This window comes from Leptidea sinapis, chromosome 30 (genome assembly GCF_905404315.1).
Source record: "Leptidea sinapis chromosome 30, ilLepSina1.1, whole genome shotgun sequence".
NCBI classification, from domain to species: domain Eukaryota; kingdom Metazoa; phylum Arthropoda; class Insecta; order Lepidoptera; family Pieridae; genus Leptidea; species Leptidea sinapis.
Genome location: NC_066294.1, coordinates 9,756,065 through 9,775,870, shown reverse-complemented (window position 1 = coordinate 9,775,870; position 19,806 = coordinate 9,756,065). Strand labels below are relative to the sequence as shown.

General features: G+C 36.6%; 1 protein-coding gene across 1 annotated transcript in view; it reads right to left on the bottom strand.

Annotated features, from left to right (window-relative positions):
• The window catches only part of LOC126973794 (adenylate cyclase type 9), a 35,056-nt gene extending 20,458 nt beyond the window's left edge, over positions 1 to 14,598 (bottom strand). The window contains exons 1-5 of the mRNA XM_050821113.1: positions 14,349 to 14,598; positions 13,520 to 13,876; positions 12,397 to 13,403; positions 10,371 to 10,625; positions 9,229 to 9,594 (exon numbers count right to left, since the gene is read on the bottom strand). Coding sequence (XP_050677070.1) covers positions 9,229 to 9,594; positions 10,371 to 10,625; positions 12,397 to 13,403; positions 13,520 to 13,806 — 1,915 coding nt within the window. The 5' untranslated portion in view covers positions 13,807 to 13,876; positions 14,349 to 14,598. The remainder of the gene's footprint in view (positions 1 to 9,228; positions 9,595 to 10,370; positions 10,626 to 12,396; positions 13,404 to 13,519; positions 13,877 to 14,348) is intronic.
• Positions 14,599 to 19,806: the final 5,208 nt, after the last annotated feature.

Genomic DNA, 19,806 nt, shown 5'->3' with positions numbered 1-19,806 from the left:
ATTATACCTGATCTCAATTTCGTGCTTATCTGTTTTATGTGTGTCTAAATAAAATACTTACATAATTATTAAAGTGTACAATTTTATATTACACTAGCTGACCCGACAGACGTTATCTATATATATTAAAGAAATGCTGTTCGTTAGTCTCGCTAAAACTCGATAACGGCTGGACCGATTAGGCTAATTTTGGTCTTGAATTATTTGTGGAAGTCCAGAGAAGGTTTAAAAGGTGAATAAATATGAAAATATTTTGATTTAAATAAAAACAACAATTTTGTTTTTTCTTTAATGTGGCCCCCGTCATTCAGTAATCAAATTGAAAGAATAGATTAAAATGAATAACTAATTAGAATCTTTGTATCTTTCTAACTTTCTCAGGAGGTAAAAAACAAACTTAATTTTAGCTACCTATAGTTATTTAACTTTGTTACTTAACTGATTTACTACAATTGTTAACTATGATGGCAATAAAACGTTTGCTGGGTCAGCTAGTTCCTAATAAATAAAATACTGTTGAAATTTTTTACAAGTGAGCAACAGTTTAGCAAACAAAATGACCCTATTTATGCTCAGTTCTAAGGAAGCTTCCCAATTAGCCGAGAGACTGCAACGTGGGCACTATCCTGAGGGCACGTGCCTGAGTCATACTTTTGTGAAAAAGGTATCAAAACATCGGCACAAGTGTATCAAGATACCATTATAGACTCAGCTCTGCGGCATATGCAGTTAGAAAGATTAAAGAGTACACGAATGTTGCGACCGCTAGATTAGTGTACTTCAGTTATTTTCACAGCATCATGACGTACGGTATTTTACTGTGGAGTCATGTTGTTTGCTCTGCAAAAGAGAGCTGTTCGTGCTATATTATATCAGCTTGGTTATAGACAGTCTCTCAAAGAAAAATTTAAAGATTTTTTTTTTATATGAGAGGGGGCAAACGGGCAAGAGGCTCACGGGATGGGGAGAGGTGAGGCAACCACCCATGGACATCCGCAACAACAGGTGTGTCAAGAAATGCGTTGCCGGCCTTTAAGGTGGGAGTATGCTTTTTTCTTGAACGTCCCCAAGTCGTATCTGTTCGGGAAGACCGCTGCCGGTAGTTGATTCCACAAAGTGGCTGTGCGAGGCAAGAAATTTCGAAGAAAACGCGCGGTTCTGGAATGCCAGACGTCTACGTGATGCGGATGGTACTTTGCACGTAATGTCCGATGGTGGAATTCGGCCGCTGGAATCAACCCGAACAGCTTCTCTGAGCACTCCCCGTGATAAATGCGGTAGAAGATGCAGAGAGAACCCACATCTCTACGCAATGCTAGAGAATCAAGCCGATCGAAGATGACTTGATCGTCGATGATTCGAGCCGCTCTTCGTTGTATGCGGTCAAATGGAAGAAGCTGGTACGGGGGAGCACCCGCCCAGAGGTGAGAACAGTACTCCATGTGAGGCCGAATTTGCGCCTTATAAAGTTGCAGGCGGTGGCTTTTAGTGAAGTACTGTCTCGCCTTACTGAGTACACCAAGCTTTTTAGAGGCCAGTTTGGCCTTCTCTTCCAAGTGATCACGGAACTGAACGTTGCTCGATATATCGACGCCAAGTATGCCAATACAGGCTGTGGCAGTAAGAGGAGTGATCTCGAATCGAGGGGATACGATAAAGGGAGACTTTTTAGTGGTGAACGCACAAACTTGTGTCTTCTTGGGGTTGAATTGGACTAAATTATGTCGGCCCCATTCCGAGACTTTACAAAGCATAGTCTCGATTTCAGACACAAGTTTGTTCCGGTTCTCGTCGACGCTATCCCGGGACATGTTGGCACGGCCGGTGTAGGAAGCATACCCTGTGCTGTCGTCTGCATAGCAAAGAATATTGCTGATTTGCAGCATATCATTGATATGCAGAAGAAACAGCGTAGGGGATAGCACGCAGCCTTGCGGGACACCAGCGTTTATGGGTTTTAAGTCGGAGCATGCACCGTTGATAACAACCTTGATGCTCCGATCAGCCTAAAAGCTAGTGACCCATTTGCACAACTTCTCGGGAAGCCCATAGGATGGCAGTTTCGTTATAAGCTCTTTATGCCACACCCGATCGAAGGCCTTCGCTATGTCCAAACTCAGCTAAGACCTAAGAAGCGGGGCCGTGTTAGGCGCGTGATCGGCACGGTGCTCCGGATCAGGCAGTGGTCCGACGATCCCAGAGGAGGGTCAACGGAAACTAGGTAGCCGTCCGGATGTGAGGTCAACAGAAGGTCCAACAGTGAAGGTGTATGATCTTGCACATCTGGGATTCGCGTTGGCGCAATAACCAGTTGCGTCAGACCATAATTATGACTGTTCATTGTCAGTACATTTATGAAAATTTAATATACGTTCACAAAAATCGTCACCTTTTTGCTCTTAATAGTTATTTTCATTATTATAACACTAGAAATAAGGGATTGCTTGTAACTAATTCTAGTAGGCTTCATAAGATACATAATAGCTTTAAGGGTAAATGTATACACTTCTATAATAAAGTCCCAGCCACTGTTCAGGCATTATCTATAAATAAATTTAAATGTTTTATACAAAAATGGCTCTGTCGTAAATCCTATTACTCCACTTCTGAATATCTAAATGATCCGACTGCCTGGGACTAGATTATGATTTCTTTATAGCGATAGAAATGACTGTACAATATTGTATATTTTTATTGAAACGAGCGCAAAAAAAAGAATGCTGGGAGAGTTTCATGCGCCGCTACTTCTCTCTCGGAGCGCCATTTGTTTCCGAAGCGGTAGAAGTATCTAGTAGTTATTAGAAATGACATCAAAAATAATTCTAAAGGGATCAATTTTGAGAAAATAAATGCCTTTTATGCCTTTCATGCTTGAGAAGGTATGGAAGCAAGACACGGCGCATATAATAAAGCGCGGTATACCCTTTCTAGGTTGGAAACGTACGTTTCGGATTTTATCAGAGCTGAAGACTGGCTGTCGTCTAGTCCCGATCTTAATCCGCTGGATTTTAATTTATGGTCAGTTTTAGAGAGTACGACTAGCTCAAAGGCAATAAAAAATCTATTGTGTTGAAGTGCCTATTAAATAAATAAATATATCAATCTTATTGCTTTCAATGGTCTATCAGGTTACTATCTCTGATATCTGAAGTGATCGCATATCAGATGGCTACTGAACCAGCGATGACTCATACTGTATTGTCACTTATCAAATGCCATGTCTGTTAACGCAATATCAATTCAATACACCGTTATCACATTTCATTTCCTGGAGAAACGAAAATAATTAAACACGTTACTTCGTGTACGTGTTTTTAGGATTGGGTCCAACAAAATAAAACAAAACTAATCATTTCTCAAATACTCGTAAACGAAATTTCTGAAGTTATACTTTTTTGGCGCGTTTGGGAAAAATTATCAGGGTGAATTTTACGATGCGCACGCAGTTGGAGGCTCCTTTGCACAGGATGCCGGCAAGATTATGGGTACCACAACGGCGCCTATTTCTTCCGTGAAGCAGTAATGTGTAAGCGTTACTGTGTTTCGGTCTGAAGGGCGCCGTAGCTAGTGAAATGACTGGCCAAATGAGACTTAACATCTTATGTCTCAACGTGAGGAGCGCAGTTTCCTGCTGATGAAAGACTTAATAATCAGTAGATAATTAATTACAAGAACACAAATAAAATTTGAACAACAAAATTTATGAACGATGCGGGATTCGAACCCACGTCCTCTGGCGTTCCGTTCCGGTGCTCTTACCAACTGAGCTAACCGTTCGAGTACCGCCTCGTTATAAAATTCTGTTTGCTTTGTTCAACTCTCAGGTTGTGGCTTTATCTAAAGGATCTACTTTACAGTTGATAACCTGCTCAACCCCAATATTTGCATATTAGGAAATTGACTTGAGATGTCGCTCTTGTAAATCTAATTACAAGAAACTGGTGAAAACATGTCGCTATTAGATAGACAGAGACAATGTAGAGAAGACCATAGAGTTGGGACGCAACTTATGTCATGTGACATTTACTATAACAACATACTTAAGGAGAATACCACTGAATTTTTTGCACCCGTTTGTCTAATAGGTGGTGGTGATTCTACCTTTTCAAAATAGATATTTTAACCCAGATTTATCGCTCGACATAATATGTGGAAGCTTGTAATCGGCATTTAGGATTATGTTTACTTGACTGATTTGTAAATGATGCAGTAAATTCCCCAAATATAAAATAAATAAAAATATTCAAACTTTGATTAAGGATTGGTCTCGTCTGCGCTACAACTAGACACCACAGGCGTAGTCACAAAGTGCGGCAACTAATACTAGCCAAGTGGGCGTACTCGAGCCAGTCTCGAACAAAATGTCACGTTGACGTGCCACATGTTCTGTTAAGCTTTGCTAATAATTGAAACTAAAATGCGTAGTAAACCTTTGTTAAAATAATACTACAAGAAATAAGAAAGACACTGGGATGACATATCATCAGTAAGTATTTTGTATTTTATTAATTACAATGTAAAATAACACGAAGAGTGAGCGCGAAGATGCCACCCACACAAGCATCTAATTGTTGCCGTAATAAATAAAAATGTTCTTAGGTAGTCTGGTATCTAGCTGGGGGCGCAGCGGAGACCAATCCTTAATCTAAGCCTTCAACGATCGCCCCACTGAGTAGACGAAATGTAACAATAACCGATTACATTTGACATTTATCATCTCAAAAACTTAATAAACTATCGAAATGAGAGTCACAGTCTCGTGACAGAATTTGGCGACTCAACATGTCCTTAGGATGCCTCGTGTAGAGGCGAAACACGTGTCATTGTTTAAAGTTGTTTAAATATTGGAGGAATTAACACTAAAGAAAACTCAAATCATTTGGATAATTATGGATTTCCGCAAAGTAACGCCTACTTCAATAAATTTTCTTAATAAACTATGTTTAAATAACAATAATGTGTTTGTTCATTAATATTTGCAGTTGGCAATTAAAATAATATCTCACAACTATTATGCTAGCTCACCGACAATACCATGGCGTTAATAAATATTAAATAGACATAAACTGTAATCTTGTCCAATAAATCTTTTATTCATTATTGTAATAGCTGATTTAAATTGTTTCAAATAACTCTTATTTATATATACTCTTTTTTATAAAAATAAGGGACGAGACGAGCCAGTCGTTCAGCTGACGGTAATTGATACGCCCTGCCTATTACAATGCAGTGCCGCTCAGGATACTTGAAACACCCAAAAAATCTGAGCGGTACTACAATTGCGCTCGTCTTCTTGAGACATAAGAGATATGAGAGATGTTAAGTCACTTTTGCCCCGTAACTTCACTAGCTACGGCGCCCTTCAGACCGAAACACAGTAATGCACTACTATGAAGCAGTAATGTGTAACATTACTGCTTCATAGTAGTGCTGCTGTGATAGTCGGACCTTCATAAAAATTGCAGTTGATTGCGTATCGTGGCGGGAATCGTTGATAGTTCTAATTAACTTTAATTGATTTTTAGATAGATTGTCGGATTATCCTATATCCTCGATATTTTTAAGTCTAGATATCATTATTTAGAGGTCTCTAAAATGGTTGACAGCCCAATGCAAAATTCAAGTTCGCGTTTTATCAAACTTAGCTAAGTTTTTACGTAAGTAAACTGTGAGCAAAGTCTAAGTAGGCTCTATAGATCTCAGCCTAAGAATTCTAAATCAATATTTCTGCAGTTCCGAGAAAAAAAATTTGTGTACAAGTAAAAGAAACGGGCAAGTGAGAGTCGGACTGGGCCATGAATGGTTCCGTAGCAGCAAGTAACATAATATAAAACTTCTTGTAGTTCGTTGTAACTTGGATCGATGTTTTAATAAAAGTGTTTTTTTTTTTTTTTAATTAAGTTATTGATAATGCAATTTACCTACGAAATAAAATATTTTTATATTTTTATAAAACAATGCAATTAGTTTCAAAGGCCGAGATATATTTTATATTTATTGTAGTCCTACGGGATTAATATTAAGGTCGATATTCGCAATAAGCTTCCAATTCCCTAATGAACTTATAGCCAAGCCAACTAGGAACGCCTTAATCCTTCCGAAAACGTGCATTTATAGTTTGTGTAGAGTTTGAAACAGTTTTGGGTTTGAGAGGGTAAGGTGAGGGGCAGAGCTGTGAGTAATTCATGCTATAATGAAAAAAGTGTATGTACTATGTATACGAGGGCTGCACTAAAAGTATCGGGAATGGAATATTTCCACTGTTCCTGTCATATTAAAATCTTTTTAATTGAAAACTCCTTGGTTTTAAAAATCGAATACCAGTTATTTATTAAAAAAATTATTCTCGGTCTTGTCACAAGGTCTTTTCAAACTTGCTTAGTCGTTGAGAAAATGGAATTGTCTCGAGAAAATTCTAGAGCGATGATTTATTATGACTTTCGAAGTGGGTTAACACAAAAACAGTGTGTTGACAGGATGATTTCTGCATTTGGTGATGAAGCCCCATCCAAAACCACAATTTATCTCTGGTTTACTGAATTTCAACGTGGACGTGTCAAGCTCAGTGATGATCCCCGTCAAGGTCGTCCAAAAACTGCAGTCACCAAAGAAAACGTTGATGCTATGCGTAAGCTGATTGAGGAAGATCGACATGTGACTTACAGCGAATTTCAGGCAACTTTAGACATTGGCATGAGTCAAATACAAATAATCTTGCATGAACAATTAGGTGTAAAAAAGATGTTTTCCCGATGGATACCGCATTTGCTCTGTGAAGAGCAAAAAGCGGCTCGCGTTACTTGGTGCGTCAGAATTCTCGAAAGGTTCCACGCAGGATCCTCAAATGCTGTATACAACATCATATCAGGTGACGAATCCTGCATATACGCGTACGAACCCGAAACAAAAAATCAGTCACGAGTTTGGGTGTTGGAAAATGAGTTAAAGCCAACAAAAAGTGTTCGTTCACGAAGTGTTGCAAAAAAAATGGTGGCCACGTTTGTCTCCAAAACCGGCCATGTTGCGACTATTCCTCTTGAATATTTTCAAGAGCGGTTAATGCAGAATGGTATGCTAGCATTTGTTTGCCACAGGTAGTTACTGAACTCCGTAAAGAGAACTGCAACCGCCGCATAATCCTCCATCACGACAATGCGAGTTCTCACACCGCGCACAGAACAAAAGATTTTTTAGAGCAAGAAAACATAGAATTATTATTAGACCATCCGCCGTGCAGCCCCGACCTCAACCCTAATGATTTCTATCCTTTTCCTAAAATAAAGAATAAATTGCGTGGTCAGAGATTTTCATCACCTGAAGAAGCTGTGGACGCCTACAAAACGGCCATTTTGGAGACCCTAACTTCCGTGTGGAATGGTTGCTTCAATGATTGGTTCCATCGTAGGGAAAAATGTGTCAAATTTCGCGGAGAATACTTAGAAAAGCAATAAATACATTATTAAATAGTAATGTTGTGTCACTTCCTTGATTCCCGAAATTTTCAGTGCCGCCCTCGTACATATGCACGCACGCAAGAAGTTATACTTCTTTGGCGTAACAAAACAAATCCTTAAAATTATATATTCGTCGTGCTACGTTTGTAGAAAGAACAATATTGTAAAAATCGTAAAATAAATTACTGAATATTAACTTACGGCTGTATTCTGTTCTTATAATGGACGAAGAACCCAAAAAAATTTATTAATGTCGCAAACGTCAGAAAAATTTCTAAAAACTTTTATTTTTAGATGTCGTTGTGCGCGCGCAACGTAATAGTCAAAGATCGATAGATAGTTTATCTTCAATAGCATCAAAAAGTTACAAACGTCATTATGTTTTGCTTTTATGTCAATGCAGTTATAAACCTATTTAAATATGATTTAAATATTCTTTTATTGTATTTCAGTTTGGTTTGGTCTTGTTGTTACCAATGCTCTAAATAAATAAAATAAACAATCAATGTAGTTTGTCAGTATTGTGTCAAATGTCAATAATTGTTAATTGTAAATGTTTAAAAGACATATTTTAATAACCAACTTCAACCTTTAACGTTTGTTTTGTGTTACAGTGATGCGCGCGCATCTTAAAATTTCACTCTCAACATTTTTTCATAACGCGCCTAAAGAAGTATAACTTCAAAAAATTATGCTGCGAAAACAAATGAAACAACTTAGTTTTCACACCTTGGCTTTTGATTTGGCAAATGCAGCAATCCCGTCAAGATTGTACTGTTTATCGCGTAATGCCAGTGTGTCAACTTTGATAGAAATTTCTCAAAAAGTCATTCACGACTATGCGCGTGCAGTACAATGATGCTTTTGTATATTGATGGAATTGTCTAGATACTGCAATGGCTCGGGAATGTTTGCTGAATCGAGGGTGCCTGACTTCTATGCTGTGATGAGAAAAAGAGTTGCTTCCTTATGGGATAGACTCCGCAAATCTCAGAACCGCATTCTGCAAACGGTTTTCGACGGGATGCCAAGCAATATTTTTTCATATTGTCTTAACTGTGCATCAAAACAAAAATAAGAAATAAAAGAAGGTGCCTTGACCAAGACGCTTGGGAAGAGCTTTTCTTACCATTCCAGATATTTTATAAGTTTTATGTATATTTTACTTTTTATCTTCAATAATATGTATTAGAATATAATCGTACCTATTTGTTTAATATGTATGCCTTTAATAAAAACTTATTATTGTTATATACCCAAAATGTGTTACTAACCTAACACAAAGTGCATAGCTAAATAATATAGGGCAATATTTCGGCGGCGCGACCAGCTCAGAATATTACTTACTGGTCACGCCACCACTTATTACTATAGTGCTGAATGGTGTCTCACTCATGCTGCCAGTGACGCTCCCAAGTCTCACCTCATTTTATGCAACACGTATTGCACTGTTGTGTTTTGTTTTTTAATTGTTTATTTTAATATTTTAATTCTTTGTTATTTTCATACGATCGATAATATAATACAGAAAGTTACTGTCTCAGTGTGGCGACTCTGGGGTCCAGTTTGGCAGTTTACGGTGTCGCGACTGGTTGCGCGACCGTGGTGTCCCGGTAAATTTGGCTATTTTAAAATACAATTATAGCTTAATTATGTTAAATTCCTTGTCCTTTTCTTTGATTTAATTACACATGGTGCCACAATCTTAGCTTGGTGCCTTCTGAAAATTTCTGTTTATAACTAATTTAACCTAAATAATATTGAAACGACTTACCCACAGATGTTGGACTTTTCGACGAATTGTCAGTACCGTTCAGACCTTTGTCTCTTTTATCATCTAGCTCCGTGTCAGAGTCCAAAATACTAGGCAGCGAACTAGCTTTGTTACGAAAATGGAATGGACTCGGCGATAGAAAGTTATTCATCTTTTTAACTTCAGCATACGTCTTGTCATCGCTGGATGCGTCGCTCGTTTTAGCGGACAGGGGTAGCGGTGAATGGCTGAAGGAGAGGGCAGACTGGGGAGAAGCTGCAGGGGATATGATCAGACGCAAGTTGACCGGGTTGCTGGGCGTCAGACAGTTGTCGTGGTCATAGGGGGAGCTCAGCTGACGACCTTCGATGAAGTACGTCTTATGACCTGAACATACACAATGAATTAGGAAGGTGGAGTGTCAGGGTGGTTATTGAAATAGACAACTACGGGTTTAAAGTAAAAATCATATGAAATCTTGTCCTAAATACACTTTAATTGTTGGTTAAAAGTTAGGTAGTTTTCTGCACTTTGCTTCTGCTTTCATGGTCTATTGTACGTAGCCAGAAGCGTAGGAACCTCTTTAGGTATGAAAATGCCTATCATAGCACAGCAATGTTATCAATTAGTTGGATTTATTCTGTAAATATTTTCTATTTTGTTTGTAGAAAGGTTTTAAGTTGTTTTTATAATAACAGTCATTAAGACCAGAGCCTCGCTGGTGAGTACCCATGGTGTTAGGTATTAGTAATATCCCGCCGATAAAACTTTTATTTGGATTAGGAGGACCAGCGAATGTAATGCTCTCTTGGCAAAACCAGAGGAAACACAGGTGCGTCGCAGTAGGTGAACACATTTTTGTTGAAGGTTCTCATGTCGTATCGACCTGGAAATGCCAGTTTGGTTGTAAAAGGGACAAGGATCTTGTAGAGAATGAAGTGGATCTTGGAGGAAGAAACATACTATGAATAAAAGTCCAGATGATGAGGTTAAATATTTTAAGTTTTTGGTGTGTAGATTGGATTTAAGTTTGGATTCAGCTACAGCGATCCCTTCAAACAGCTTTCCGGAGCCCACTCGGTGATAATTATGAAGACAACACATTTTTATGAAGCTACGAATTCTACAGCTGATTGTTCACGACATTAAAAATTAACACTCACCAAACACTTCTTCTCCTTCTTCCAACACATAGGAACCACCAAGGAATCTGCTAGTCTCTTCTGATATGTGCACGCGGCCCGGTTTTCCTGTCGACTCCATTTTATTTGCCAATGTCACGTCATTACTCCACACATCGAATTTGAACCTTTTCGTACCGACTATCCCGCAGAGAACTGTCCCTGTGTGAACCCCTACTCTCATATTTACACCCTCGTCTCGTTCTTGGTCGAATTCTTGGATAGCTTCAATCATTCCTGTGAAAATTTTAAATTAATTTAATTTATTTGCACATAAAATCAATATCTTATATAAAATTTTCCTGTCCCGGTGTTTGTTACCAAACTCCTCCGAAACGGTTAAACCAATTTGTTTGAAAATTTGTGTGTATACCGGGTAGGCCTGAGAATCGGCCAGCATCTATTTTTCATACCCCTAAATGATAAGGTACACCTCAAAATATTTTTCTTATTATGATTCATTAAAAATACATAGAACTTCCAATTTTCATCCATCTACGATCAACACCTATTTTTGTATCGCGATTTTAATATTATTCTATTACATCCACAGATACGCAATAGAGTTTCAAGATGGCAATCGAACAATAATTGTAGAATGATAAATTTTCATGTATAGTTTATAATTTAAATTTAATTAAAATGTATTTTAATATGCATTAATTTATGTATATTTGGTAGGTCTGAGAATAGATCGTAATCTATTTTTTGTCCCCAAAAATGTTGATTATTGTAGTACATTACGATACAAGTGCGCAAAGTAGGTCGTTCCCGCACGAGCGAAGCGAAGAATGACCTACGTGCGCACGAGTATCGTATACAATTTTTTCTATTAAGTTGCGCAAAGTTTGACAACTATAATTATTTTCAAACATTGCCGCACGCTCCCTTCAACGTATGGGAAAGTAGTACTTTGCGCAAAATCGAACTTTGCGTACGATAATAGGAGTTTTGTATTATTATTAATTTACATGGCAATACAATGTTTGCTGGGTCAGCTAGTATCCTAATAATAATTTCAACTGCCTAATGCTAATTCTGAATTTTAGAATAGTGTCGTTCAACTTTATCGATATATTTAAAGCTAAAGACAAAAACTGAAACAGGCACATGTTTGACGGGCAAAATTTCTCGTAAGTTTGCGCGTAAGCTACTAAAAAATCGCATTTATCCTGTCACCTTCTCTTAATACCTCTACGGGTATCGGAATACTAGGTCTGACACAGCGGATTTCAGGGCACGTGCAACCAATGGAATAAACTACGTTGCATTATATTTTCAGGACGATACTGCATGGTTACCTTGAAAGAAGCGCGTTCACCTATCTAAAACGTCGGCAATGGTCCTGTGATTTTACCGGTGTGGCAGGAATATATACGTGAAGATATCACTTTCCGTCGGGTAGCCCCTACGCTCGATTTGTCCTCCTATTACATACACAGTAAAATATACTAGTATGTATATATGCAGTGTTTGTCTGGGCCAATACAACTGCCACCCACCCAGTGAACAGTTCTGTTCCGGTTTATAGGGTGTGGGTGTTGATATAATTGTTTCATGAATACATGGTTCCACCTATACATCTGATGGTGGTAAGGTGCGATATGGTCAGCGTGGTATGACTATGTTTTAGATGGTTTCGTAGTATAACTTACATCATATTATGGGCAAATATTCGGCTTAGCATCGGATGGGGCATACCTTCATACCTCATAGTGGCCAGGGCCACAACGAATGCTATAGAATGCAAGAAAAAGAGTGTATGTAGCCAGGCGAGTGAAAGAGAAGTCCGACCTTTATCTTTCGTTCGTCGTATGCGGACAGGGCGATCTAATAGAAACTATAGCCATTGAAACCAATCGATATAATGCAACATTTGCTAGTAACAAAGATCGAGGTCAAACAATCAATTTTATCGGTCGATGTTACGATCGATACGTCGTCGAAGTTTTCCATCGGGAGTAAAATAAACAAACAAATAATATAGTAATAGCAGTGAGACACTCACCTAGACCCATTTCGACGCAGCAAGTCGCATGATCAGGTCTAGGTTCAGGGCAGCCTGAGACACAGTAATAGCAGTCGCCTAAAGTTGATATCTTCTCACATCCATGAATCAAGCACAACTCGTCAAACTTCTCAAATAGATCATTTAATATATTCACTAATTCGTCTGCACCTTTGTTACTGGACATTTTTGTAAAACCAACTATATCGGCAAACAGGATGCTCACATTATCCATTGAATTCATATTGAAGGGCCTGAATAATGACTTTATATCTGAAGCTCCTGGGTTCGATGTCCTCTCGGTGAGACGATCATGGCTTTTCAATATGGTATCTGGTTCCAAGATTTGTTCCTCCATCAATGAGCTGGCAAGCTTTGGTGGCATAACAGAATGTATCATCTTTTCTTTTAGTTGCTTTTCCATTTCTAACTGTCTTCTCACAAGTAGACTTTGACCTACTTTCATAAATGTACCTCGCATTCTTACAAATGTCATCAGATATATATGTATACCAATTATATGCACACATAATTGTACTAATATCCTCACCATCATCCCAGGGTATTGCCATTCTTGTTCATATAAATGTAGAAATATATTAAGAGTTTCAAAAGCAACTGAGTACAGGAGTCCAATGATAACACAAGCAAATAATGGCAGAGGTGTCAATGTGTATATAATTAAAAGGATTTCAATGCACATGGTGAAGTGCCCCGATTGGCTTATGTCGGCAACCTGCGATAAATTCTTGTTTAACTGTGTGGTCAGGGTTACCAGTGAGAGGCTGAGAGTGCACAGAGCAAGGGCCATAACCAAGGATAATCGGAATGTGTATATTCTATAAATCTGTGTAAATGTGATAAACAGCATGATGCAGGTAATAAGTAGAACTCCAGCAAATATAGAACACAAAAATGGCCATTTCACAGTAACACCAGTCAAGCCGAGAACCACAAAGTAGATAAACCATGATATAGAAAATATCAAAATGTATAAAAGTGCAAATCTGGAAAAAAAAATACAAATATACACATATTTGATATTAAAAAACACAATAATACAAAACATTCTGACAGAAAATAAACATTCAACAATCACCAACACACATGAGATTTGACTTACCTAAATCTTAATCTTATCTGCCTAAAAGAGCTGCTTCTATACTGTCCTTCTAATATTTTGGAATCAAATCTAGGATTCCACCATGTTCCGGGTGCTGCCCTTTCAAAAGCAATAGGTATTGCAAATCCGCAACAATTTGTTGTCGAGTTGTTGTGTGCGAGATATGCCTGTACATGTGGTGCCAAACGAATCTGGGCATCTTCACCATCAGAAACTTCTCCTTCATGTTTATTATCAAAATGTTCAGAGTTCTCATTACAACTAATACAGCCACTGTGAGCACTCATGGTTTTATCTTCACATAATTCAATTCAAAAGCCATTTTAGGACCACATCTTCAATTAATGTTTTTTAATTCTAAAATAAAATAATATGCTTTAGTTTGACACAATAGTGTAATCATCTAGCTCAATAATCACACTGATTGATATCTGGGTCATTAGAGTCACCACTAATGGACAACAAATGTAAACAAAGATAGACCAAATATTATTCTTAAATTGTGAAAACAACTTTAAATGAGAGACTCAATACCATTAAAATATAAAGTAACATTAATTGAACTGTTTCTAATATTTTGTGTAAGTGTTAAACATGTTTGAAGCTAATCAGTACATAAGTGTTAAGCGAAAAATTGTTGTGTGATCTGTGAGGATTAATTAATTGTAGGGGTAAATATCTAGAAGTTTTGATATTCTAAGAATTTTTTTTGTAAATTATGGTAGGTGTTATATTCTGTAGAGTATGTGCAGTATTATCAGCATAATTTTCACAAATACATTGCAGAGATATTTTAACATAATATAGCAGTTGGTATGGACTAACTAACCATTATAGAACCAAGGTTAAAAAGTAGGCAATTCAATAAAACAAACAAACTCAGAATTTAAGCAGACTTTCCAAACATATTTTGGACACAAAGTTAATATTTTTATCAATGAAAAACTTCAACTACAGTTCCATCCTTTTAAAAACTGTATAAATTTAAAAAGTCACTATGCAGTGTGCACTCAGTCAGAAATAAAAACATAAAAAATCAGATTTGTCAGACTAACTACCAAGTTAGCGATCAAGTAATCACTAATATCAACTACCTACCTACAGGCTACAAAGTACAACTGCCAAATGACATTAATGTCAATAATTTTATTGGTCAACTGGTGGACCAAAATTTCACATTGTCAAGGTGACATTTGACATAAATGAAAATATTCAACCATAGATATCATCCAAACTTTTTTTATTTATATAAATGCAATTTTCGTTACCTTACAGTATTTCTGATACGATACGACAAAGGTATCTTAAAAACAGCGTGTCCACTTTTCTAAAAGCCCAACAACGCAACTGTAATTCCTCTGGTGCTGCAGGAGACTATGGGCGGTAACCATTTAAAACTAGGGTGGCCTCACGCTCGAATATCCTCCTCTTCTATTAAAACATTCAATATCATACTTATTATTATTTTATGGACCACGTTTAAAGGACATGCATTTCATTTGCATCTGATCCTGCTGCAGGAGTAACATTGGTCCTTGAATGACTTCAAAACGCGTGACATCGATTGGCTTGGGTGACGAACGTGCAGTCCTTATTAGCCTAGGTTTCCGTTGACTCTCTTCATGGGACGTCCGCAACGCACAAACCGCTTAAATTTATGCTTTCCTTATTTTTATCCTACCCTTGGCCTTTCCTTTCAATCTATTAACGATTCAGCGGTCAATGCGATATTTTCATAATGGGCGTGTCGTCAAAACAGTTTTCGACTTAACGTCTAATAAGAGCATTATCGAAAGCTGTAGCTAGCTAGGTTCCTGGCAACTTCTGCCAGCTGTCTCTCCGACTATATTGCGCATGAAGGATGAATCACCGGATCCCATTCAGAAAAGGAGGAGGCTCATCTTATACACTTGATCATTAACAACCAATGAAAGATAATGATGATATTGCAATTTGAAGAGTATTATACACGTCATTTAAAACTGCAACTAAACTACAGGCCTACAGATTTATTACCTTAAACAGTTTTGATAAAATAGGCGAACTAGGGACCACCCAACTATTACCTACATTAATATTACTACTACATAAAACATCGGCAACTTTAATCTGCTAAAAACTATTTATTTTGCAATCAGTAGATCTGTGATATCTTACATTATCACGATGGAGCCCTCTACTCCATACATGATACTCTTAGAAAGAGCATAGAGAGCTGTGCATAAAACGATTTAAAAAAAAACCTTTTAGATACCCAACTCGTATATTGTATAAAGACTTAGAACTTCTTTCTGTCCGGGGCATATTTATCCTGCGTGTTATGACAAGGCAAGGTTGCATATTAAGAGATCTTGGATTTACCTAATTAGTATACCTACCTATTAGATAGCCGTTTGTAGAAGATACCAATACAAACTGTAAATACAACATTTGCAAGTAGATTTAGCACACTCTAACATACATATAATTATAAAATAAAAATGTTCTACTAAAATATGCTCGGTCCATCGGGTGAAATTTAAAATGGCGCTCTGAGAGAGAAGAAGAGGCGCAAGAAACTCTCCTGGCATTCTATTTTTGCGCTCTTTTTAATGTAATATATAATATTGTACTGTCATTGCTATTGCTATAAAATAATAATAATCTAGTCCCAGGCTGTCGGATCACTTATATGTTCAGCTGTAAGTACAGTAGTAGGATTTACGATATTTATTTTTTTACTATATATTTAGTACGAGATATTTTTTAATAAAACATTTAAATTTGTTTATAGATAATGCTCAAAAAGTGGCTGGGACGTTAATATAAAAGTTTACATTTACCCTTAAAGCTATTATGTATCATATACATGTAAGGTCATTAAGCTTACTATTGACGCTGAAACATACAAATTTAAAGTGATCAATATTATTATGAAATCACCATTTATGATAGCTACCTATTTATACCGCCGACCGCCAAAATGTTGTTATTGTTAATTTGTAGATGTCGTGACAATGATAGTTAACACATACTCTGTTAAGACTAGATTTCAATACACTACAGTGCCTACTGTTTTAGGTAAGGAAGACAATCCCAATGTCGTCACAAAAGTCACGCTATAGAAAGAGAGGCAACTTCTATGTGAATAAAGATGTTGAATAATAATTAATAGCGCTTTGTGATCTGAATTACACCTTCTTGTATGGCCGCAAGAGTTCCTATTTCTTTAATTCATTTTGCGGAGTGAGTCTTCTGCACTTGTACTATCACCAGTGGGAGGCTCCTTTGCACAGGAAGCCGGCCAGATAATCGGCACCACAACGGCGGCCCCTATTTCTGCCGTGAAGCAGTAATACACCGTTATCGTATTTAATTTCCTAGAGAAACGAAAATAATTATTTGTTGCTTGCTTCAACGTGTGACTTTCTTAATTCCTAATACCTTCAAAAAAAGCACGTAAACCTTCCTTAAAGCAATGCTCTTGTGATTCCTCTAGTATTGGAACAGAATGTGGGTAAGGGTGATCACTTAACACCAGGTGACACACATTCATTTCTCCTCCTTTTCCAAAAAAAATACATATTTAATTAATCATTCATATCCTTAGAGAATGTCAGCTAATCACCTATAATATTTCATTACTATCTCCTACTATATTCACAATTATTATCCAATACAAAATACTATCAGTCCAATACCCAGAATGCACTGAACATCCCTTGTACCACATAAGTCAGTTTTTAGTGTTGGATGCAAATATGAGCTTGCAATTATTCAAGTAAAAGATGGAAAGGTTGAGTCAAATAGGTCATTGTAACATTTCATCACAAGACCATTGCATAGAGCACTTCAAAGAGTACCTACTGGATCCCTGATAGCCAAATGGCAATATAAATGAAAGATTACTGGATATTTATATATTAGTGTTAATTCCACTAAGTTATGTTAATCTATCATCACACAATTAAAACTGAAAGCAAGATTTTATCAACAATGTGGGACTCAAACCCACAACCTCTCGCAGAATTAATCCCAGAAGTGTGAGTTATCACTTTAAAAACATAACAAATTGTTTAGTAAGGGGTTAAAGGCTTCCTCCACCAAAGAATGATCTCCTGCTAAACTCTCAGTTGTACAACCTGGTTAGTTGTTAATGTGATACATGCTGAAACCTAGTAAGAGTTACATAGAACAAACAAACCTTATTATATAATATTTTTTTTTTTTTTTTTTTTTTTTAATATTGAGACATTGTTACACAAATTATCTTGCCCCAAACTAGGCATAGCCTGTACTATGGGTGCAAGACAACGATATATTTAATACAATATACTTATTACTTACTTAAACATACATAAATCATAATATAAACATCCATGACTCGGAAACAAACATCCATATTCATCATATAAATGATTGCACCTACCGGGATTCGAACCCGGGACCTCTAGTAGTCCCGCTTAGTAGTCAGGGTCAGTAACCATTCGGCTATATGGGTCGTCAGAGATATTAGAGTTATTAAGTACCTATCTTGAAAAAGGAAGTAAATGAAAAGGAAATAACCTATACAGGTTGTGCTATAAAAAAAAATGTAACAAAAAGTTAACTTTTATTGTAAAAATATGTCAAAATTGTTTATAATCCATTAAGAGAATATCACAAATTCTTATTTCTTAAAAAGGAAGACAGTAGAATATTATAATAAAATTATTTATCATATACATAAACAATTTATATATTACATGGTATTTCTTTAAGGCACTAATTATTAAATTGAAGCACCACATTATTGCTTTACTGTGTTCATTTTCCCCATCATATTTAACAAACCCCTTGTAGCATATTAAGATCTAAATCTTACTACTATAGCAAAATTTAGTCATTATACATTCCATCCAGGAGAAAGTCCATTCGCTTATAGTGACGGTTTTGCCATGCTTCTCGGCCACGTTTGATAGCCATGTAAGTAATAACAGCAAACATAGGAACTACCAGAATTGTTATAACTATTGGCATAATGAGATCAGGGTGGCTATTTTGATGAAGCTTTTGGACTTTTGGAATTGGATCAATATCATTGTCAGGACCTAGATTTTCTAAAACATCAGCAGATAATACTCTTGGCTTGTGAGGTTTAACTACATTCACATTATTATTCACAACACTAGAGTTTAATGGTGGGAGGATAGCCACATCACTTTTATTACTTATAACAGTATCATGAAGTAATCCTGTCAATTCTTTCACAGTATCATCTTCTTTGAGATCATATTTCACACCCTTTCGTGCCACTACTGATTTTTCTTTATTTTTTCCTAATTCGTTGTCAAAATTGAGAATCATGGTATGATTTTCTTTTGGTAATGTAACAGGTATGGATCCACCTTCACTTACTCCTGTAAATTTTGTTTCTTTGGTGGTGTTTCGTAAAAGAGAATTAAAGCTAGAACTATTAACAGCCCCAGCTAAATTGTCGAGTGTTTTAGAAAAAGCGGGACGGCTTAAAGATACTATAAATAAATTTATTATTAGGAAATAACTTAACATTTTAAGCCCTGGAGTATTTACAGTAATTTACGTTATACGGATAGGCGTTGGCGTATTTTAGGTAACATATGAATCACATTAAAATAACTATCAATTTAAAAAATGAAACTGTATAGAATTAAAACAAAATAACTAAAATATATCGAAATAAATAATAAACACAAATACTCTAAAATAAGGCTATACAAAATAAATGGAAAGTGGATGACAATTTGACAAATGACAAGACACTCATGACGGATCACGGAGGAACATGACATCGATGAAGGGCACGTCAACCTCCATCGTATATTTTTTTTTTAATTTTATGAGCTGGTAGCCTTCGATCTTATTTATATTCATACATACTCAAAGAATATATTTACTCATATTACAATTACAGTATTCTCAAGTATTTCCTTGAATTGTAGCACAGATAAATTTTAGTGATTTGTGCTCTTTCTTTGTAGCAAATATATTTTATGTGTGTGTGTTATTCTTTGGTTTTTACTTTGTAGTCTGTGCCAGCAAAGCTGATAAACTTGAAAATGCATTCTTTATATTTTTGAATAGCGTTACTAATTACTATTCTATATACCATATACTACCATAGTTGGTTTACTATATTGGCAGCTCTGTTATAACGTCAATGTTAGGTGATTGTGTTGGTATCAAGATATCTCATCATAATATGATCATTTTCTATGGCACAGGGCACTCCCGTCTCTATAACGTAGTGGTTTAATTCTCTTTGGTCTGTGCTGTTAAATGTCATTTTC